Source organism: Xiphias gladius, chromosome 5, assembly GCF_016859285.1.
Source record: "Xiphias gladius isolate SHS-SW01 ecotype Sanya breed wild chromosome 5, ASM1685928v1, whole genome shotgun sequence".
Lineage (NCBI taxonomy): Eukaryota > Metazoa > Chordata > Actinopteri > Istiophoriformes > Xiphiidae > Xiphias > Xiphias gladius.
This window is the reverse complement of record NC_053404.1, coordinates 22,505,788-22,529,652: the sequence shown is the minus strand read 5'-3', so window position 1 is coordinate 22,529,652 and position 23,865 is coordinate 22,505,788. Positions and strand designations below refer to the sequence as shown.

Sequence of the window (23,865 nt, the reverse complement as noted above, 5' to 3'; positions counted from 1 at the left end):
AGTGATACCTGAGGGAACCTCGGCCCAGCTTATTCATCTACTCCTTCTACCACGATAAAACAACCAACACAGACACTTCGTACCATCGTTACAAATTATATAAAAAAAAGAAGAAGAAACTTGACCCCAAAAAATCAGTCATTTAAATTATCATCAGTTCGTCAAAACACACACATAAAAAAAACAAAAACATTGGAATCCATTTCCGGAATGGCGTATTCTGAAAATTAAGCAATAAAATAATCATAACATCAAACTGTACATGTCAGCTTGCATCTTATTTTTTTTTTGAAGCAGTAGAAAAAACAGCATTTTGGTTTTTCAGGTGCGTGTCATCATAACAAATACAAAAAACTAAAATAAAGTTCATCTGAGTTACATGAGAAGTTATTTTTGACCCTGTGAGATGCAACAAAGTAGAAAATAACCCATTGGACACGAGTCTACTGCATCAGAAATACCCAAAAGGGCCGGAGTGGTCCCTGGTGACCTTGTAGTCGTGATACAGAGCGGTCCCCGGAGTGTTAAGGTGTTTAAGGTGTCCCACTGGGCACAAAGAAAATCCGGAGAACACTTGGCTAACCATGAGCATGAAACAAAACCAGGTATCAAAACTAAAGCGATGGCTAGCAGACATCTACAGACTGTCTGGAGCGCAGTGACCTTTAACTGTCCACACCGTCCATATGCTGAAGACCACGTGGGCACAGAGTCTTGTAAGAAAGCTACCAGATCCGTATCCTAACTATAGAAGCTAAAACAATAATAGTAATCTCATCAGTACCTGAATACCTCATTTTGAATCACTACAAAATACCCGCTCTTGAAATTTAAACACCACTGATTATATCGCATTGACATACAGTAAAACCATCTGAATTTGTGACTTTAACTCCTCTAACTTCAAGATGTAAAATTTTAGAAAATGAAATCCTAGAAAAAAAATAATAAAATCAAGTTGCTTAAATTCAGTTTCTCAAATTCTGATGATTTCAACTTTGCATCTGATTTCCCTAAAATACAAGAGGAAGAAACCTAAGCCCAGAATATATTCTAAAAAAGTAAATTTCCAAGAAACAAATTCACACCACACACATTCTGTGGTATTTAAATATCAACATTAAGTGTTCTGCAGTGGTTAAATGTCAGAATTGGGTATTCAGTAGCTATTATTTCCATAATCCTAATGTACATGCCACGTAAACAAGGTTAAAAATATTTTCTAGTCTTCCTTCAAAATAAATCTAAACAAAAGCACAGAAACAGTGTCAGTCTGCGTCTCACAGGGTGAAAACTAAAAAAAAAAACAAAAACACTTTTCCAGTTAGTATGTGGACGGTCCAGAGTGAAGATACAATCACATCAATAATATTTCCTCTCGGAGGATCCACAGCGTTTCCGAGTCTGAGAGGACGGCAGCACCACGACAAACACAAACCAAACTGTGCGTCGCTGCTCCGACGGATGGAAAAACAGAAAGTCATCTGTAGACAGCGAAGAGACAAAACTGTGCAGACAGAACAGGAAATCAAACACGGAGGATAATCTTTAAAATAAGGCCCCTTAAGAAAGGTAGAATTATTTAAAGAAAAGAATAAAAGAGGCACCAAAAAGTTGAAATATCAAAAATGCAGTCTGTTTGTGTGGTACGAAAAATTTGATTTTTTTTTTTTTTTTTTGTATTTCACAGAAACATGAGCAGCTACATCATCCTGGAGGACGTTCCTGACGGGAAGTGACCGAGGTGCTGCTTCTGTCTCCGTCCGCGTGTCGACTTGTTGCACCTCCTGCAGGACACGACGGGAAGTGCACGTCAACAACATGCAGCAGCAGACACCCGGTGACGGGGTGATTGACAACATAGTTACACATGGGAAGCCTAACTCCAGTATGTTACACTACCGAGACAAGAAAATACGTTTTGTGTGCAAAAGTTACGCAGTTAGAAACAGAATTTTGACTTTAAAAAAAATGTGAACTCACGGTACAACTTTTCCTCGTCTCAAATATAGTAAATCAAAAAAGTCAGTGTAACAAGTCATAAAAAATGTCACAGCATAGTAAGTTTAAAAAAAATGATAATGTAGTAAGGTAAAAAAAATGTCATGGTAAAGTAACAAAAGAATTTCAGAATATAGTAAGTTTAAAAATGTCATAGTAACTCAAGAAAAGGTCAGAATATAGTAAGCAAGTAAAAAGTCTTAAGTAAAAAAAAGAAATGTCTGTAATAAGTCATAAAAATATAGTGTAGTAAGTTGCAAAATGTCAGTATAGGAACTCATGAGAAGGTCATAGTGTAATAAGTGATTAAAAAAAGCTCAAAATGTAGTAGGTCATAATAAAATAAGCTAAAATGTCATAGGATAGTAAGTCATAAAAAAACGTCATAGTATAATAAGCTAAAAAATGTCATGGTAAAGTAACACAAATATCAAAGTTGAAAAAATAAAATGCTATATTATAGTAAGTCATAGTAAGTATAAAAATAAATGTCAGAATAGTAAGTGATAAAAATATAGTGCAGTAAGTTTCAAAATGTCAGAATAGTAAGGCATTAAAATGTCATAAGTTAAAAGGTCATAGTGTAATAAGTGATTAATAAAAGCTCAAAATGTAGTAGATCATAATAAAATGTCGTAGTAAAGTTAACTAAAAAATGTCAGCATGAGTCCACAAATATCAACCTATATAGTCAGCTAAAAATGTCATAGTATAATAAGTCATAGTAAGTTAAAAAATTAAAAAAGTCAGTAAAGGAAGTCATTAAAATGTCTTAACACGTGATTAAAAAAAGCTCAATGTAGGTCATAGTAGAGTAAGTTAAAAAAGTCCTTGTTGTTTACTGAGTCTATGTTGATGCACTGATGTTTAATGTTCTCTGACCACGTAGTAGAGCGTCTGAATAAAGACGAGCTAAACAAAACTCGGTTAGTGGTGCGGGTACCTGGTGAAGCACATGACCACGGCTACGATGACGGCGATCTGGACGGCTCCGATGATGGCGGCGATGAGGACGTAGTGCAGCTTCTGGCCGCTGGGCACCACGTACAGGATGTTGAAGTCCAGCACCTGATCGCACTGAGGACCCCCGTACGCTGCCTCGCACCTGAAGCGCGCACGCACGCGCACACACACACACACCAGGATTATACAAGCCGCGATGTGACCGATCCACATTACATCAGAGCAATTCCCGCTTGCGTGAAGCACGTGGAGGTCAGTCATGGAAAATCCGGTGCATGGCGCCACCCGGCTCCGACCATAGAGCGTTACGGTTAAAAACATGGTCTAGAGACGTTTTCCGTCTGATAACACTTCCTCCAATCCTTGTTAAACTTATTTGACCTGTAATATTTCTGTATTCTTCCGAGTCCCGTCAAGGAGACCAGGCTGTTAATGCTACATGATAAACATCTGAGGGTTCTGTCGAATCTCTGAAGAATAAAGGTTCGTGTCTGTTGGTCCTAAAACCCGTTTTACCCTCATTACCAGCAGGGGCCGGACTGGTGATCTCAATACCACTAGTGCAAGTGTACTGGGACACACACACACACACACACACACACACACACACACACACACACACACACACACACACACACACACACACACACACACACACACAGGTGTTACCTGCAGGTGGGCAGGTTGTGTCTCATCTCACACTGGCCGTGTTCACAGAACTGGGCATAGTCTTCAGGACAGGGGGTGGAACTGTCCAGGAACCCCTCCCCCTCACCAGGCTTGGACACAGCTGGGGGGGGGGGGAGAAAAAAAACAAACAACAACCCTGGTTCGTGATTGGCTGTCACAGAAAGACACTGTAAAACTAGAGGTGAACTGCAGTGTGGTCTCACCATAGATGTCTGGTTTGGTCTTGGTGCCGTCCTCCTTCCTGCTCTTGTCTGAAACCACAGAGGAAGAAGAAGATGTGACACAGAAGCAGCTCTCTCAATTCTCTCTTTTCTTCTTCTTCTTCCCGGTGGAGTCGCGGCGTCTGTGCTGCCGCTGTTGAATGATCCGCCTCAATTTAAAGTTTAACCAAAACCGTTTGCTTTTTCTGGTTTTTCATGTGGATTTTTGTTCTCTCTTCCTTTCAAATGCAATTTGGAAACATCGAGACTTTAACCTCCTATTTAGCTACAAGCAGCTGTAAGGGACATTATTGATGTCTGTTTTTCTTCTACATGTTTTAGTCCAGCTGTGTTTTACTGTATTGTCATTTTGAGTTGGAGTTCTCATCCATACAAGTATTGTAGAAACATCTGCAACTGGAAAATGTGACTCGTACACTCTTGTAATAAATGATGGAGAAAAGTTTGTTCCTATTAAAAGACGTCGAAATGTGCCGATTGTGAGAAAATGAGACTTTTATGAGCCAAACGTCGAGGGGTCTAGCGACGACGGTGTCAGCCCGCGGGTCCGTTCAACACGTTCGGTCCAGAGCGAGACCCCTCGACGGGCGCTGGTAAAACTGTGGTTAGATAACCTGACCCCAATTCCTGCTCCCCGGAGGATGAACCACCCGCCGCCCTCAGGACGAAATGTCCACTCTACATGCAGGATCTAGCCGTGGGTGCGTGGTCGGTCCTCTGATTCACACACACACACACACACACACACACACACACACACACACACACACAATGTGATGGGATCGACCCGTGAAGAGAGAGAGGGAGGGTTAAACAGGTCAGCTACTGCACATACAGAGATTGTTGTTGCCTCGGGGCGAAGCAGAAACGTCCCACTAACGATGGTGGAGAGATGTTTTGCTCTTCCCTCTCTCGCTCTCTTCAGCACACACACACACACACACACACACACACACACACACACACACACACACACACACACACACACACACACACACACGCAATTGTTCTTAAAGAAAAGACAGAAGAAGAATGAAAAAGAAGAAAAGTCAAAGGGGACGAAAAATGTCCAAAGTAAAATGAATAAGTTTAATTTTCCATTAAAGAAACTGTAAGTAGAAAAACTGGGACTAGTGACGATTTCCGGTGAGTTTGTCGAATCTTCTACATCTGGACGGTCGGATTGAGAAAAGGAAAGTGTGTGGCGGTTGTTTCTATTGGTGCCGCTGCCGGAGTCAAACCCTCGTCAGAAACTAAATTCAACGGAAACATTCTAAACTAATCATATTTCAGTACTTTTGACAGCTGTGACGTTACTGGAGGCGAAGAGGGAAGAAGAAGAAGAAACGGCTCAGTTCTTATTTAAATGGATCAGGTGACAGCGGCGGCGGCGGCGGGACGCTCAGTCTGGCTCATCCGCCGCTGCTGCTCCACCTCAGACACAGCGACCAATCGGCTTCCAGGGCTTTTTTGTGAAGAAAGACGGGAGGAGGGAAACACACTCAGTGAAGAAGAGGAGGAAGAGGGATGATAAAAGATGAAGAGCAGGAGGTCGTGGTGTTCACATGTGACCAGTTGGTGGTAATCCTCAGTGTGTGTGTGTGTGTGTGTTTTCAGATTGGGGTCAGGTCATCATTCAACATAGATGAGCTGAGAAACACTCCCCCTCTTTCCCCTCCCCTCCTCCATTCCTCCTTCTCTCCTCCCCCCTTTAACCCCGGCATCATCCTCCTCTCCTCTTCCCCCTCCTCTTTTCCTAACCTCCTCTTCCTCTCCACATATCGCCTCTATTCTCATCTTCCTCTTTTCCTCTCCTCATCTCTTGTAATATCCACTCCTCCTTTTCCCGTCATTTTCTCTTTGATCCCTCTGTTCTTCCAGCCTCTTCTTGTTTCTTTTCCCTCCTCCCTCCTTTCTTTTGCCTCCTTCACGTCTCCTCCTCTTTACATCATTCCTCTCCTTGGTTTCTTTTCCTTTTCCTCTACTCTTCTCCTCCTTTTTCTTCCTCTGTTCCCCTCTCCTTTCCTTTTTCCTCCACACACTCCTCCATCTCTCCTCCTCCCCTTCTTCTATTCCTCCTTGTATTCTTCTACTTTTCTTTCTTCCCTCCTTTCCTTTCCTCCTCGTCGTGACTCCTTTCCCCTTTGCCTCTCACTTGCCCCCCCCCTCTATTTCTTGCCATTTCTTTTTCTCTCCTCTTCAACTCCTCTCTTTTTTCCTTTAACCCTGACTCACGTCTCATCTTTTCCTTCCTTTTTTTTTCCCAACTAGAAGCTGACGTGACTTATTCGGGTCACTTCAGCACAGAGAGCCTTTTCCTTTTTTTTTTTTTTTGTTTCCTGCGCGATGTGCTGTCGTGTTTTCTTTTCTCTCGTTACCTTGGCAACGTCCCACGTGCTTCATGTCGATCTTGAGCTGTTTGAGGCAGGACGCCTCTCGGACGTGGCACGGCGTGTCGTAGGTGACGCCGTCGCTGCCGCACACCGGGTTGTCGTTGTGGCCGTTACACACGATGTTGCACATGCAGCTGGACACACACCATCACAAAACACACACTTATTTGTGTAGCAGCGGCTCGTTCTAATCCTCACCCAGTCCTGGGAAATCCTCCGTGGATTAGGCTTTTATTCTGAAAGGTCTGACTCTGACGTGCGTTCGAGATACGTAAACACCGTGTTTCCACGTGACTGGTGGACTGTCACACTGTTTGAGCCTGACCAGGCGAGTCTGGTGGGATGCGTTTCCATGGCAACCTACGCCAGACTTATTTACTGAAGTAAGCCGGTCTTATTTATGAAACAGGGTTTTTTGGTTACTTTAAGAAAATAAGATATATCATCATATCATTACACACAAACTGAAACCACATCCAGACTAATGTGGATTAATCCTAAAACACTGATGTGTGTGTGTGTGTGTGTGTGTGTGTGTGTGTGTGTGTGTGTGTATACTTGTGCTTCTATCTTTGTGAGGTTTGAGTTATATATACACTTTACAGAGTGAGGACATTAAGGGAAAGTGAGGACATTTGGTTTCAGAGTTCAGGTTAGAATCAGGCTTAGGTTAGGGTTAGGATGGTAAGAAACGGGGAGGGGGGGGCAACAAAGTGAAAGGCAAAGGGTAAAGGAGTCAAGACGAGGAGGAAAGGAAAGGAGGGAAGAAAGAGAAAAGTAGAAGAATACAAGGAGGAATAGAAGAAGGGGAGGGGGAGAGATGGAGGAGGAGTGTGTGGAGGAAAAAGGAAAGGAGAGGGTAACAGAGGAAGAAAAAGGAGGAGAAGAGTAGAGGAAAAGGAAAAGAAACCAAGGAGAGGAATGATGTAAAGAGGAGGAGACGTGAAGGAGGCAAAAGAAAGGAGGGAGGAGGGAAAAGAAACAAGAAGAGGCTGGAAGAACAGAGGGATCAAAGAGAAAATGACGGGAAAAGGAGGAGTGGATATTACAAGAGATGAGGAGAGGAAAAGAGGAAGATGAGAATAGAGGCGATATGTGGAGAGGAAGAGGAGGTTAGGAAAAGAGGAGGGGGAAGAGGAGAGGAGGATGATGCCGGGGTTAAAGGGGGGAGAAGAGAAGGAGGAATGGAGGAAAGAAGAAGGGGAGGAGGAGAGGGAATGCAATATGCGTTGAGTGTCCACACAAAGATATAAGTGTGTGTGTGTGTGTGTGTGTGTGTACTAACAGCATGTCCTCAGAGTCTTCGTCACACTCGGCTCCAAACTTGCAGTTTCCACATTTCGAGGCCTTTTTACCGCGACCAGACCCCTCATCATCTGCAGAGACACAAAACCTCACTACAACTGGTCTTCAACATCTGTTACCATCATCATCATCATCATCATCATTAGAGTAAGTAGCAGTTTTCAAAACGCTGCATTACAATAAGCTACCAATAGCAGAATCAGAAAATATGAAGATGTTTACCTCCGTCCCCTGATCCTGAACCACCGTCTGCCAGAGACAGACACAGAGAGAGACAAAGACAGAGAGACGTTGTGAAGTTACCGGTTGACAGGAAAGGGTCCTCTACCAGCACATAGTGGTTTCAGGAAATGGACCTGAACCATCTTCAGTCCGCAGCAGTTTCAGATGCAAACACGTCTCTAACAGAGTTTCTGTCTGATCCAACAGGCAGACTGACCTGGTTCTAGCTGGCAGTGCCTGATAAACCGGACGCTGAGTGTACAGCGTTCCGGGTACGGATGCAGCCGTGTGTGTGTGTGTGTGTGTGTGTGTGTGTGTGTGTGTGTGTTACCGTGGTAACAGGGTCCCTCTGACACGATGGTGATGGCTCTCTGCTTCTTGCAGGCGGCTCTCCTCAGGAAACACTCGTTCTGGTACGTGTCTCCATTTGACCCGCACACGGGGACGTACTTCTTATGGCACTGCAACACACACACACACACACACACACACAACCAAGCTTGGTTCGCCTTGGCAACAACAACCCTTCGACCTTATGAAGCGACACTTTCATGCTGTGCTGTAACAAAACTGCAAGTGTGTGTGTGTGTGAGAGAGAGAGAGACTCACGTGGAACTGACAGACACACTTGATGTCGGCTCCGTTCTCGCGGCAGGTTCCTCCGAAGCGACACGTCCCGGCGTCGCACACGCGCAGGTCGCTCTTCTTCTCGGACAGGTCTGGATTACATGAGGAGACAGAAGGAAGCCGCCCTCAGCTTGGGACCGACGCAATTTAAATCTAAAAACCTTACGCCTTCTCACAGTTAGAAATGCTTAGAAAGCACAGCAAAAAGAACCTCCTCATAGCTGCAGAACTTCATTCAGAATCTTCCTGTTTTTAAGTTTCCCTCAGTGTCACAGTGATTCAGTGACAGTCGTCTGAACGTCCACGGCTACGCTGAGAACAGGAGCTGGTCACGGCTGATTCAGCAGCTTCTAATGGTGCAGACTCACCAAAATGTGAACAAACAGAGGCTAAAAACACGGGGCTCAAGGTGAAGACGAAGGCTAACTCACCGCCTCCACGACAACACAGCGCTTCCTGCGTGGCAGAGGGTGAAGCTGTGCGCAAATACGTCGAAACACTGCTTACAAGCGCATTATAATGTGTTAGAAAAGAATCCGAGTGTTTACGTGACAGGGTCATTAAGGACTTTAACATGCTCAAAGCTGAGCCCGATGGAAATGAAGTCATTACGGTTAGAGGTATTTTGTCATGAACCAAATCCAGAATCCTTCTGAGTCTGGATCACCAAAGTTCTCTGGGGATCATGAACGACCAGCAGATGTGGAGATGTCTCAGTCTGGACCAGCACCAGTGGGGTTAACAGACAGACCACAAAAAAAACAAACAACCACACAAACACTACAATGGAGATCTGCTGACACACACACACACACACACACACAGACTATTATCCAGGGTAGTAATTTAATGATGGCAGCCGATTGGTCGGCGCCCCCGCATGCTAGCCATTTAGAGCCGGTAATTACAGGGGTCGTGACCCCCGCCTCCCCTGTAATTAATGAATACCTCAGTGTGCCGAGGCAGCCAGAACAACCTGACACACACACACACACACACACGCCGAGAGCCCGCAGCAGGGGTGGACAAAATAACAGAAACGCTGTGTTCCCAGGATCCTCTCTGTGAGCCTCTGTCTGCAGAATCAATGTCTGTTGTTGTGTTTAGTCCGAGTCCTCACATCACCGCTCGAGCGACCTCAGCCTTCACAATCGACAGACTGGCTCCTGGATTTCTCGCTTCACGCTCATTTCGTTTCAATGTTCCTTGTAATGTGTTTCGTGACAACGGCCACAAGGTGAAACGTTAAAGTTGTTCTTCATCCCCCTCGAGTTTTGTTTTGTTTTGTGTTTTTTTTTGGTTGCACTGAGGCTGAGGCCTAAAACCTGTGATGAAAGGTCACAAGTTGACCTTGTTTAATCCTATGGGGTCAGCGGCCATAAAAGGTTGGGAATCGCTAGTCACATGAGCTGATGAACAGCAGGTTAAACCACCACAGAAGAAGAGCTGAGAATTTCAGCTGCGCCGCCTTGCTGAAGAATCATTGTGGACTCAAACAAGTATGGACACTCTGTGCTACTGTTTTACATTTAGTGGACTAAACAAGAACTGAAGAGGCAGTTGATAGATGTACTTCTCATGTACAGGATTTAAGCCGTAGCTGCTGAAAATCTTGGACCATGTGACGCGCTTTGCTTCGTTTCGGCTTCTGACTTTGTCTTTTTTAGACGACATCCAGTATCACGTGTCAGCGCTTTTTTTTGTTTTTTTTTAAATGCACCCATATGTAGGGTTCAACCTTTCGCTCTCAGCCGCATCACCACCCCACAGTAACAAGACCTCCGACACGGCGAGCGCCTGACTAAACGCGGAGCGAGATGAACCGTGATTTTCACAGTAACGGACTGGGACCATTGTCTGTCCAGAAGGAAGGAAATCAGTCGGTGAGATGGAGGATTTGGAAAATGGCCAGCAGGAATGTGAGGTTTACAAGGTCAGCAATAGCAAATGATAAAGCCGCGGTATAGTCTTTAGGCCGAAGTAAAACATCCTCCATCAGCGGATCAGACAGTCCTGAGAGACTTTCAGCCTCTTCCAGGTTCGAACTGGGTCAGTGCTGGTAAAACCCGTCGGCTCACGTCCTGTCTGCAGATCCTCAGCTTCCTCTGGAGAGTTTTCAACACCTCCCCGAAGCTTCCACAACCTGCGAGCGCACACACCTCCGCCTGTCACGCCGGGCGGCGCTTTTCAATAATGTCCGGTTGCTATGGTTACTAACTTCTCATCTGACAGCCATTGGTTGCAGCAGGAGCTAATTACGGCTTGTTTACAGAGTCTGACAGGTCTGCAGGGACCCTGTCGTGGAGGCTCTGTGGGGACAAATCCTCTCGGAGTCAGACGGACCGGAGCAGAACTGACGAGTGTGGAAAGCACAGCCGCACCTGGTGTCAAAACGCTACCGTGTGGACGTTAAAGGAGCAGTTCAACGCGTACAGAAGCACTGGGCGGTTGGATACGCTGACAGGAAGTAGCTCCGGCACGTCACTGTGATTTTACGTTTCCGTTTGGATGAAACTAACGACGCCCAACGCGCCCATCAGCGAGCTGCACAGGTGTTGGGAGGTGTGTTGTTAAACTCTGGACAGAGCCAGGCTAGCTGCTCCAGTCTTTACGCTAAGCTAAGCTAACCACGTCGCAGACATGAGACCGATGTCCGTCTGAACATGTCCCGTCTCAGACTGAAAGAGAATGAGGGTATTCCCCCAAACGTTGAACTGCTCCCTTCAGTGTTTTATCAGCGGCGGCGCGGTGGAGAAGGAGGTGATCTTCACCACCACTGATCCGAGGCCAGCCGGTGACGAGGGGCAGTGAGCGAAGCAGGTCAGCCTCCAGCTGAAGTGGAAGCGCGTCTCCATCCTCTGATGATCAGCGAGGCGAAGACTGACCAACCTTCTCTCTCTCCCACTGCATCGCCCCCTCATGCTCTAATGACTTCATTATCTCTCCCCTTGGCTTTCTCTTTCCCCTCCATCCTCATCCTTCGTTCTCTTCCCGACTGCCTCCAACATCAAGAGCGGCACCGAGTCCAGTTACAATACACGGCCAAAAGTATTCGGTATTAACTTATGATAAAATGTGAAATATATAACAAAGAAACTTAATACAAAATTATTATTCTGTTCATCATCATTATAGCTGCCAATTTAATAAGAGGTTTTTTGTTTTTTTTTCCAGATTTTATGGGCACGGCTAAATTTATGTATAAGAAAGTTTTTTTAATCTCTTTTCAACATTATTGTGGATTAAACTTTCCCCACAAACAGAGCAGAACCGGGAGCCTTGAATTATATGGTGACTATAGGAGTGTCAATTGCTAATGCTAATAATAAAGTCGAACACGTGCCCATCGAAAACCAGTGATTTCTGACCGGTTTGTGCAGTTACGGGAGTTTGGCGAATCCGACTTGGAAGACGGGTACAAACGAATCTAACAGAAAAAGCAGGAAAGGTTTAGGATAAGAACACGAAGACCTTCTTGCGTGAGAGCCAACGCTTTTATTCTCCCTGTAGTTAAAGTCAAACTATACGGTACTTTCCGCGAAAACCTCTAGGAAATTATTTGGAAAGTCTGGACCCGTAAATTGAAGTGTCACTGATTTTTCCTTCATTGACACCAAGAAGCCCAAAACCAGGAAAAACAGAGCCAGGGTGTCCACATACTTGTGGTCATATGGTGTACGTGAGCCAAACTTTTTCCTTCCAAACGTGATGGATCCGATCGATCCGATCCAGCAGATGGAGTGAACTGATTAGATTTAAGTTTTCTGAGGCTACAACCCGAGCAGAACATACAACTACTGGATTTGCTGAGCGGAAGCAGAAACTCGCGTTTGTCTCCCTGAAACCAACATCACCAGCCGTTGAAGGCGGCTCCAAAAGGAAAGATGCTCCATTCACAAAACCGACTACATCCACACTCGACCAGCTACGTCTGAAAACAAAGCCGTGGATCGGCGTGGCGGTCCCCTGAGTCCCGGCTGCTTAAACGCCTCGCCCGCTGTCGTCGCCTACGCTCGCACTCGCTGCTCAGCTGTTCCCATTTAGGCACTTTCCCGTCTCCGGTGTCCCGCAACCGAGCCAGTCGCGAGCTCGCAAATGACAAACCGGAGACGGAGCGGCGAGGACATCTGTGACCGAGCCGAAGTGGGCGAGCGTGTTCAGAGAGAGTTCGGCGACTCTGAAAATAGAAATCACAGAGATTTCATCCTTCAGATCCTCAAAGAAGGAGCTTGAAGCCACATTTTCAAAACAGACCGAGACGAGCCACGCTTTTCCGATCGCTGTTTGCAGGAGCTCTTTTAGTTCTGCGTGTCTACATTTAGATCAGAGAAGCAAGAGGCTCCGTATAAACGCAGCCGGTGAAAGAGGCAATAAACGTCTGGATGCTCTTCCATGTTTCCTTGTCGGCAGTAAACCTCAGGTTTGGACTCAAACCAACAGCGTGTTAGTCCAACACTTTCGGACGTCCGTCCTCTGTCCGGGGCTCTCAGCTCTGAGCCCGCTGGCCCCTACTGAAGATGTAAACCTTTAAACAGACCTCACAAAAATGCAGTTTCATTTAGAAAAAAAAAGAAAAAGTCTCATTAGTTTGGTTAAACAGCTGCTCACCGTTCAGTGTTGAATCAAACAGACAGGGGGAAATAGTGACGTTTGACGGGGACTATTTTCAGCGGCGGATTAATCCACAGATCCTTTTCTTCCTCTTTTGGCCCGAAGCTAAACATGATCAAGAGCTCGTTTGTGTTTGGAAAAGTGGACGCATTTTGAACTGAGGGCTCTAGAGTTTTTCTTCTCGTTTTGAAAAGGAAATTGTTTTTTTTTTTTTTCCGGACTGAGAAATGAAGTAATTTAAAGCAGCTGAATTTGGGACTCTGTGATTCATGAATCGTTGGCTGCAGCTTGTTGTTGGCACGTAACCACTTTGGGGCTGCAGCTAACAACGATTTTCATTATCAGTCGATCGGCCGATTATCTTCCCTATCGTCTGATTAAATGTTTGGTCTGTGAAACGCCACAGAATTGTGGAGAAAAAAAAAAAAAAAACGCTCACGCGCTCATCGCAGTCCCTCAGAGTTGATGTTGAGGTCTTCAAATGTCCAAACCCCAAGATATTCGGTTCACAATGACAGAAAAGAGGAGGTGGGGGAAACACACTCCTGTGCAAGGAAAAGGCCTGTAGTGTAAGTATGAGCAACAAAATCCTATCAAAAGCAAAAACACTCAACTATGTTATCCTGAACTGCAACTAATGAGCATTTTCACTTTGCCATCATCTGCTGATTATTTTCTCAATTAACTGACTGATTGTTTGGTTTCGTGAAAATTCAGAAAAGGGTGAGAAACGCCGTCTGAATGATCCAAGGCCCCAAGTGACACGTTCCCATTTCTTTGGTTTTGTCCGACCAACAGTCCGAACCTTTCATTTGCTCGGTTCGACCGTAACTTAAGCCGAAGAAAAGGCAGCAAATCCTCGCGTTCGACAAGCCGCAAGAATTTCAATCTTTCCGTCGCTCAGCTGGTGGATGAATCACTTCATCCCCGGTTTTTATGAAGTGTTGGTCAATTTAACTCATCACAAATCATCGCATGTTTTAAACTCCCCTTTTGTTTTATGTGGAATCTTAATCGGTGAAGTAGCTAAAGCTGCCAGATAAATACAGTGCAGTAAAAAGTAGGATATTTTCCTCCGAAATGTAGTAGGAGTATAAAGTAACACGGAGTTAAGTATAAGTACCTCAAATTTGTACTTGAGTAAATGTACTTAGTTACTGTATGAAAAAGAGAAACACAGTCAAACCTCACATTAGAGACACTGAAATAAAAGTATGAAATATTTGTCAATTTTCCACGTGAGCCGTGATCTGAACGGTCTAATCTTTGCTGTGAAGTCACAAACTGTCTCACGGTCGAACTCCGGTGGGAGTCCAGGACGGCGAGGACGCGACAGGCCTCGCATCCCACGTCTCCAGAGGGAGACCCGGGACCGGCGCCGGAAAAAAAAGACCTGATGCAGGAACCTGTCACCCGGCGCAACAGTGCGGCTCGCGGATGCGTTTCTGGACGACACGGAGGAACGAGACGCATCAGGGTTTGATACAGTACTCGTTAGGGGGGGGGACGCGCAGCGCTGGTCTGGCTCTGCACGTGGGAGTTACTGGTAAAAAAGAAAAATATAGGAAAGGCATAGGAGACCTCTCATGTGGTTCGGGTTTGATGTATCCACGAGAACATATACGTATAGGCTGAAGACGACCACGCAGGGTCCTCCGTCATTTGACCTCGCCCCGTTCCTCCACCCTGTAATTACCCTTAAAATAGAGCCTTGTTAAAGTGAGGAGTGGTCAAAACACACACACACACACACACAGGCTGACGTGTGAAGGCCTTGAACCGACTGACGCACACTCCTCAGCGAGCAACATGGCCGCTTCGGCAGGTCGAACCCCTGCTCAGTCCTCTCCGACGCCTCGCTTCCTCTGAGCGCAGGGCACAGATTTTGGGTTTCTGTTGTCATGACGCCCGCACTGATCAAGAACAGCCAATTGACTGGCAGGTATCAATGAATCCCGCAGCCCAGGGATCACACCGCGATCCTCGGGTAGCAGAGGGCGTCCGCCGGCCTCCGTCACCGCCGAGTCTCTGTTTTATCCTGCTGCTGTCGTCATGACAACAGAAACACAAAGATGGGTCCATGACAACCGCTGGATCATGTGACCAGCTGCACCGAAACATTCAATACAGAGACGACAGGGAATAAATGAAGAGGACTGTGACCTCTGACCTCCACATCCTCAAACCTCCCACCTGAACTCAAATCCGCCGCGAACGCAGAAAAACCCCCACCCGGCTTCAACTGTGACACGTGCAGGTGTGAGCGTCCTCACCTGGGCAGTCGGCGGCCTTCCCGGGGCCGCAGTCCGCGCCGCCGCGGGGGAACGAGCTCCGGACGGCGGGGAGAGCCAGCAGGACCAGCAGGCAGCAGAACCGGGAGGACCGGCACGCCGGAGCCATGATGGAGGATGGAAGGAGGGAGAGAGACAGATGGAGGGACAGAGGCAGAGACTAGAGGGACAGACAGAGATAGAAGGAGGTGGAGAGGCAAAGGAGGCTTGAAGGGAGGAACTCAGAGGGGTACAGAGATAAATGAGCAGAAAGGGGATAAAAAGAAAGGTAGAGAGAGAAAAACAGAAATAAAATGAATCTGATTTTCTGAAGTCCTCCTTCAAAAGGTTCCTCGGTACAAAAACACACCGCACAGTCAAAGCCTGCAGCCAAAAAGAGCCTCAAATCCCGATTTTCTCCATGTGTTTTCCCTCCTCTCCAAAAACTCCTTGCAGCGTCTCTCAGGAGAAAGGCTTCATGGTGGAGCAGAGGAGAAATAGGCTGGAACAAAAACGACGAGAAAGCCGGGAGGAGGGCTGCAACACGAAGCCCAGGATAACAAAGCAAAGCAGGGCCCGGGGCTTCTCACACCGACCCCCCACACCTCCGCCACCCCCTAAAACCAGTCTGCTCACAGCCCGGACTGAGCCTCCATCCCCCAGCCCCCGCTGCTGCCTCGCACTCAAACCGGCGGGGAGAACCGCGGAAAGCCGCGGAGAAAAAGAGCCAGGTAAAAGTGCGATGGGGCTCCCGGCAGCATCCGGGCCGAAGCGGGGCGAGTGGGCGCCGGGGAGGGTGCACGGATGCGGTCGGCGGGTCTATGGGACCTGGACTTTTTTTTTTTTTTTTCCTTCTTCTTGTCCTCCTGTGTTTTCTCCACTGATTCACATCAACAAAGGCCTGGACCACGTGACCTGCAGGAGACCACTCCCACGGAGAGAGAGTCGTATATCCCCGCATGCTCCCCCTCTGGAGGCTGCGCCGGTTGAATGCCCTCCGGCGGCGGCGTGACGGTCCGCCGACCCGGTCCGAGCAACCGCCACAGCACCGCGCAAAAGTCCCGGCACACCCGCCGACGTCCACGCGCGCGTCAATTAGCCCGGAAACGTCATCGGCTCCGCAGGTGTCCGGTCGGGAACGCTTTGGCCTGGTGGCGGCGCTAGAGGGAGAGTAGGTCCAGCTCATCCCGAGGGGGGACGTGGACGTCTGAGCCTCACTTCGTCGTCAGTCCGCACCTGTCTGCGAAGATTCGGACGCTCCGATGGACCCGCTTTACGTCTTAATTATTGGTGGCGGCGAACTGCGTCGCTAGGGGGCAGAATGTCGCTGTTGGACAGATTCGTTTCGTGGGTAAAAGCACTGGAGCAGTTCCGCAATGTAGAAATACTCCATTACAAGAAAAAGTCCTAGTTACGTAAAAGAACATGCGTATTATCAGCTGCATCTAGTTCCAGTATCGCAGTAAAAGTACTTCAAGTAGTCACAGTATCACAGTAAAAGCACTTCCTGTAGTTCCAGTATCACAGTAAAAGCACTTCAAGTAGTCACAGTATCACAGTAAAAGCACTTCCTGTAGTTCCAGTATCACAGTAAAAGTACTTCAAGTAGTCACAGTATCACAGTAAAAGCACTTCAAGTAGTCACAGTATCACAGTAAAAGAACTTCCTGTAGTTCCAGTATCACAGTAAAAGCACTTCAAGTAGTCACAGTATCACAGTAAAAGCACTTCAAGTAGTCACAGTATCACAGTAAAAGTACTTCAAGTAGTCACAGTATCACAGTAAAAGCACTTCAAGTAGTCACAGTATCACAGTAAAAGTACTTCCTGTAGTTCCAGTATCACAGTAAAAGTACTTCAAGTAGTCACAGTATCACAGTAAAAGCACTTCCTGTAGTTCCAGTATCGCAGTAAAAGTACATCCTGTCATTCCAGTATCACAGTAAAAGTACTTCCTGTAGTTCCAGTATCACAGTAAAAGTACTTCCTGTCATTCCAGTATCACAGTTAAAGTACTTCCTGTATTTCCAGTATCACAGTAAAAGTACTTCAAGTAGTCACAGTATCACAGTAAAAGCACTTCCTGTAGTTCCAGTATCACAGTAAAAGTACTTCCTGTAGTCCCAGTATCACAGTAAAAGTACTTCCTATCATTCCAGTATCACAGTAAAAGTACTTCCTGTCATTCCAGTATCACAGTAAAAGGACTTCCTGTAGTTCCAGTATCACAGTAAAAGTACTTCCTGTCATTCCAGTATCACAGTTAAAGTACTTCCTGTATTTCCAGTATCACAGTAAAAGGACTTCCTGTAGTTCCAGTATCACAGTAAATGTAGTTCAAGTAGTCACAGTATCACAGTAAAAGCACTTCCTGTAGTTCCAGTATCACAGTAAAAGGACTTCCTGTAGTCCCAGTATCACAGTAAAAGTACTTCCTATCATTCCAGTATCACAGTAAAAGTACTTCCTGTCATTCCAGTATCACAGTAAAAGGACTTCCTGTAGTTCCAGTATCACAGTAAAAGTACTTCCTGTCATTCCAGTATCACAGTTAAAGTACTTCCTGTATTTCCAGTATCACAGTAAAAGGACTTCCTGTAGTTCCAGTATCACAGTAAATGTAGTTCAAGTAGTCACAGTATCACAGTAATAGGACTTCCTGTAGTTCCAGTATCGCAGTAAAAGTACATCCTGTCATTCCAGTATCACAGTAAAAGTACTTCAGGTAGTCACAGTATCACAGTAAAATCACTTTCTGTAGTTCCAGTATCACAGTAAAAGTACTTCCTGTTGTTCCGGTAGCGCAGTAAAAGTACTTCCTGTCATTCCAGTATCACAGTAAAAGTACTTCCTGTCATTCCAGTATCGCAGTAAAAGTACTTCCTGTCATTCCAGTATCACAGTTAAAGTACTTCCTGTAGCTCCACTATCACAGTTAAAGTCCTTCATTGTGCTGGGACCTGTCTCCTGTGACTGATTCTCTCTGACATGAACAGATCATTGATCCTGAGTTTCAGTCTCTGATCTTAGATTTTTAGTGAAATACTGGATCATTTGAACAGTGAGTTGAAACGAAGCCTCGTGAGAAGTTCAGGGGCGAACTTAACTCTCCTCCTTGGTTTCGAGGACGCAAGATGAGGTGAAAACGCAGGATGGACGCCACCACGTCAGCTTTCATTGTACTTTACTGGGGTCACATTTCCTAACAAGGCTGCAGTCAGTCAGATTTCCACCTGGAACAACATCCTCTCATTCCACAGAACCACGTCAATCCACCGATGCTCCACCGAATTCTGCCAATTCCCACTTTTCACGAGGATTCAAAACAGAGCAACACAATTCTATGAACTCCTCAAAAGGCAGTGAGCCCCCAAAAACCAGACACAGTAGTAAAAGCTGAATCCAAAATTTTAATTAGATTAAATCAAAGGCAGTGTGTGTGTGTGTGTGTGTGTGTGTGTGTGTGTGTGTGTGTGTGTGTGTGTGTGTGTGTGATAAAGTGTTTCCTTGTGAGTGAACTGCAACCAAACACAACACTCATCATAAAAAGGTCCCATTGAAACAGTCTGAAACATGAGTTTGCTAGTAAGTGACTGCGGCCAGCAGGGGGCGCTGCCCGCCCGCATGAGCACGGGGGGGGACTCGTCCTTTCACCGCTCCAGCCATCCACGCGGCGGTCGGCTCCGGATCTCAGTGGGCGGCTGCTCGATCCGCGAAACTGCAACGTTAAATCAGAGTCAATCGGTCAGTCGATTAAAAAGAGATGGACGTGGCTGTACATTCACAGACAGAGGCAGAGTTTCTCCGTCTTTCCTCCGGACATTTGGTCCTCGGAAGTGTCCGGTTCCATCCTCGTGCACGAGGAGCGGGAGCGTGTGTTTCTCTTGGAAACGGCGACGCTCTCGCTGCCGGACTCGGACTCGGACCCTCGGAGGAGTCACCCGACACTCTGAGCTGGTCCCGGCCGGTCACAGACTCTGCTCCTCGGAGCTTTTCGCGCCTCCACTGGGAAGTTCGATGTCGAAACTCCCAGGTGGACTTTTTTTTTTTTTTTTTCTCAAGATTTTCCGTCCGAGGCTCTTCGCGCCGCTACCGGTTGTCTCTCAGACACGTTGGCACCTTGAAGACGCGGCGCGTAGAGCGGCTGCGTCGACCGGTACCAGCACTGGTCGCCGTCGCCGTCGCTTCAGTGCCACGCTGAAGGCCCGAAGCGTTGAACGACACAGAAATAAAAAAAACACTCGTTGGTTTTATTTGTGATCTACAGGTCAAACTGCAGCTTCTCTCTGAGTGGGAGGTCAATGTTTAGCCTGAGGACATATTGCTCTCACACACACACACACACACACACACACACACTATATTTAATCCTCATCTTCAGATCCGGGGGTTTTGCTAAGCCATCTGGGCTAATTAGTTCGCCCTCCTCTCTCTCCTCCTCAATTCCCTCTCCCTCTCCCTCTCCTCCTCCTCCTCTTCCTCCTCCTCCTCCTCCTCCTCCTCCCCCTGCGTTTCGAGGTCAAACTCTCCTCGAGCCGGCGGATGAACACCAGCAGACGGACTCTGCTCCTGCTGACTGAAAGGCTGGGAAACACTTCATTCTATGGCTCCCTGATTCGAAGATGTTTCCCCGGAAAGACGATGAACATTTGACATCGGCCACAGGAAAAATGGAGGTTTTTCCTTGACAGTTACTTCATCTAAACCCAAGTAAATATTCATTCATTATAAATGTATGATTAGAGACTTCATTCTTCATTTTTTGCGAATTGTCTGTTCACATTCTTGCGTGTTCGTCAGACCTGCTGCGCTTTCTTCTGCATTTTACCTATAAGTTGTTTTAGGACAGGACGACGGACCTCATGTTTCAGTCTGCTGATGTTGGTGAGCGCGAGGCTCTTGGGCCGTATGAACCGGCCACAGATGACTCTTCTGTCGGTGACCGTGGACTGAGGCGGGCTGCAGCAGGTCGTCATGTTTAGGAGCATCTTCTCCCCGGAGCACGGGTTGGGACGGACGTCGCCGTGATGAGGGGCGGAGGCTTCCGGTGACATTGTCATTGTTCTTTCCAATAAAATTCAGCACAGAATTCTTACTGTGATATAAAAGCCTGTTGCTTTCCATCGTTCCACTGTTATTGTTCTCCAGAACCCACCCCCACACACACACACACACACACACACACACACACACCCCAACTCCATTGCTTTCCACTGAAAGCTCTCGGTCGATTGACCTGATTCCACCTGCAAACACAGGTGACACCCAAAGCAGCGCAAAGGGAAAAAAGCCTTGTCTTCTTTGATCCCGATCCAACCGACTGAGAGCGGAGCGAGGACGGAGGAGGAGGCAAGCACCGGAGGAAGGGGGGGGAGGAAGGCGGTAACAATAACCAACCATGTATTTACCATAAACGTGCCTGCTAAACTTTCCCCCGTCGCCGTATTTGATTTGTTTCTGTATCATGTTAACTCGTGGCAGCCGAAGCTCGATCACAATTTTTTATGACTCTGTTCAGACACATCCAAGCTCAGGAAATATGGAGGCCCCTGGTTTTAGTGGAAAAAAAAAAAAAAAAAAAAAAACAAGACCGGGCCTGTGGCCTTTTTCAGTATTTCAGCAAAACCACCGTCTTTCCTGAACCTTGAGACGTGTTGCAGGACAGATGAAAAGTCTTTAATATCACACGCACATTATTTTCTAATTTAAGGTGAGCGCGGAGAAACTTTCCGGACATAAATGAAAAAAAACATCAGAGTCAAGAAACGAGAGGAAAAGCACGTTTCTGAGTGAAGGGGAATTTAACCAAAGTGTTTCAGTCGCCTTGTGGTGTCCGCTTGTCTTCAGCAGAAACACGTGAACGACGCTGATATATCACCAGCTCCTAAGCTGATGTGTTGAACGGCTGCTTGTTTCCACATCCAGCTGTTACAGAGCAACGTGATCCTCCATCTGGATCTGGTGTCTGAGTCCAGCTGATGGATCTAAGTCCAGCACTACCTCTCTTTTAGCTCTGGTTTTGGTCTCCACCAGCTCCTGAGGGGAAACATCTGGCTCTTCAGCTGCTAAATGCTCCGCCGTGTCCACCAGCTGGTCTCTGACTGGGTCCGTCTGCTGTTTGCTGCTGGGCAGGTAGCGGACGGTCGTCAGTCGTCCCCTGTCTCTTTAATTCAAGGTGACAAGATCCTGCAGGTGACGTGAACCCGGATCCTGACCTGACCTCCTGACTGTTTTACTGCTCCACCACGTCTGGCTGGTGTCAGCGGGTTGACATCAGACCTGATGGAAGCTAGCACAGAGGGTTTTCTCAAGAAAGTTTCCAGTGAGCTGTGAATTTCCTGGATGTGGGGACGTCGTTGCCCGCTCTGTTTGCTGTTTTCTCATCGGTTCAGGTATTTTCCTCCGCTGATAACACAGATTGTGCGTGTTTTTGTGTGTTTGCCAGAGAGACAGAGTTGAAACTTGTTGAAAAAGGCATGTTGATACATCGCACCTGTCCCAGTAATGGACATAATCAGGACAAGATCTGAGAATTCAAACTGCTTCACTGTGTGTGTGTGTGTGTGTGTGTGTGTTGTTCTTTATCACAGGCACGACTCATCTGCTAATCGTTAATCTGTTAAACGAGTCCTCAGGTTCACTTCGACACCATCTCATGATCCCGAGCTCCTCTGATTTTCAGGTCAACAGAATCAGGTGAGCGGCTCCACCTGACGTCAGCCACGGGCCGCGTCCGAGGTGTTTCTGCCCGGCGACGCGCTGCCAGTTTTCATTGAGGACAAATAGGCGGAAACGTCCATTAAGGGGCTTTTTCCTGCCTCCACGGGTGCTTAGTTGGCGAGAAGCGAGCGGCTGCAGACGGAGGGATTTTAGGTAAACAACAGAAAAAAAACACACACAAAGCAGAGAGGAGTTATTAATTATGGATGCAGGAAAACTTCGTGGCCCCCATCAGCGTGAAAAGAGTTGAAATGGGTCAAACTGACCAGTTGGAAAAGACAAATACATCAAATGTAAAGAATGATGTCGAATCAGAAACCAGGGGCACGTCTCAGGACGAACTCTGCACGTGTGTTTTAAGATCCTGTTTTGTCCTACGACGTCAATTTAGAGAAAAAGACCGAAAGACACAGGAAACTACAAAGGACAAACCAAAATGTCAGAGAAAAAACTCAAAGCCCCAGCGAGGTCCCTTCAACATGAACGCCGCGATGTTTATCGTCCTTTCAGGTTGAACAGGTGTGGATGTCTTCATCTTTGTCCCATCGCGGTTGTCCTCTGTTTGCGTATGACATCAGAGGTATTGTCGCTTCTGCAGACGGGATTCGAGCTTTTGTTTTCAGGTTCTGTTCGCTGCTTCCTGACATTTATTTCAGGGGAAGCAGAGGCAGGTACGAAGGATCAGGTTTCAGCAACATTTCAACGCGCTCTGTGTCCCTGACTGGATTCGGCGGAAGACTAAAGGTTGTCCTCAAGTCCCTAAAACCGCATCGCCGCTTTCCAACCTGTGGTTCCAGACCCTGACTCGAGGGTCGTGGGAAAATTCTTAGGGGTCAGGAAATAATAAACATCACAGACACACACATACTAACATTTGATCATCTCTTTTTGAGCGAAGATACCTGAAACCCATGGAGACGTACAAAGCGGAGATGAGCAGCTGCTGCAGTGGCGGAGGAAGTGTTTATATCCTCCACTTTAGTAAGAGTAGAAATACTGGACTAAAAAAACAACTTCCTCCGAGTGAAAGCCAAGTAGAAGTTTCTTGTACCTGAATCGTCGAAAGTAAAAGAACTCATTATGCAGAATGGCCCCTTTCGCATCGTTAAATGTATCATTATCAGTATTATTATTGACACATTGGCAGCTATGAAGCATTTTGAGCTCCTTTTAAATCTTGTACGTGCAACAGTTTTATCAACAATGTCAAACGTTCTGTGGCGTGAGGGGTCGCTATTTTTTTCTGGGTCTTTCTATCACAGGAAGCGGAACCTGTCCGGGTTCTGGACCAAGCAGGACCTCTGTTTCGGAGCACAAAATGTACAGTCCCTAAAAACTGCACTCGAGAAAAATACAGAACGTGAGTCAGTGTGTTTAGCTGCTGGTTGACGACCGCTGATCCGCATCTTTTCCGCACCCGAACCATCGTTTACCTGAACGGCCTCAACCAGACGGCGTTCACCAGACACGGGCAGTGAATATCCGTGACGCGGCAGCTCACCAGAGACAGTTATTCACCCGGGTCGCCCGAGAAGACGTCAAGATGTTACGAGTGGACGCACGAAGAGAAAAAGTGAGCTTGGGGGGGGGCTGCCCGGGGCCCCGTGGCCACCGGGGGGCCCCTGACGGAAGTGAAGACAAGGTTCACCTGTTCATCGGCCTCGTCGTGATTTATTCGGTTCAGTACGACTGTATTTACAGCTGTAAGAGGAAGCGTACGCAGCAGCTCGCCAGCAAATCACGGTGGAGCAGTAGAAAGGAAACAAGACTGTTAATAATGACAGTGAATAGATAGAAACAATTAAAGGCTCGAAGAGTAACTTATATATTTATATAGGTATT

General features: G+C 46.8%; 2 protein-coding genes and 1 long non-coding RNA gene across 22 annotated transcripts in view; 2 read left to right on the top strand and 1 right to left on the bottom strand.

Annotated features, from left to right (window-relative positions):
• Positions 1–23,865, top strand: part of LOC120789870 (NACHT, LRR and PYD domains-containing protein 12-like) — a 1,168,582-nt gene that overhangs the window by 533,581 nt on the left and 611,136 nt on the right. The gene's annotated exons all lie outside the window — the stretch shown is intronic.
• Positions 1,662–16,317, bottom strand: LOC120789898 (tomoregulin-1-like). The gene is made up of 10 exons (XM_040127099.1): positions 15,307–16,317; positions 8,405–8,514; positions 8,127–8,256; positions 7,796–7,822; positions 7,554–7,644; positions 6,254–6,402; positions 3,858–3,905; positions 3,634–3,754; positions 2,945–3,106; positions 1,662–1,787 (listed from the first exon to the last, which is right to left on the bottom strand). The coding sequence occupies exons 1-10, from the start codon at positions 15,431–15,433 to the stop codon at positions 1,703–1,705; spliced, it is 1,050 nt and encodes a 349-aa protein (XP_039983033.1). The 5' UTR covers positions 15,434–16,317; the 3' UTR covers positions 1,662–1,702.
• LOC120789918 lies at positions 15,926–20,305 on the top strand. The gene is made up of 3 exons (XR_005707478.1): positions 15,926–16,034; positions 19,822–20,013; positions 20,148–20,305. It is a non-coding gene; the product is annotated as an uncharacterized LOC120789918 (long non-coding RNA).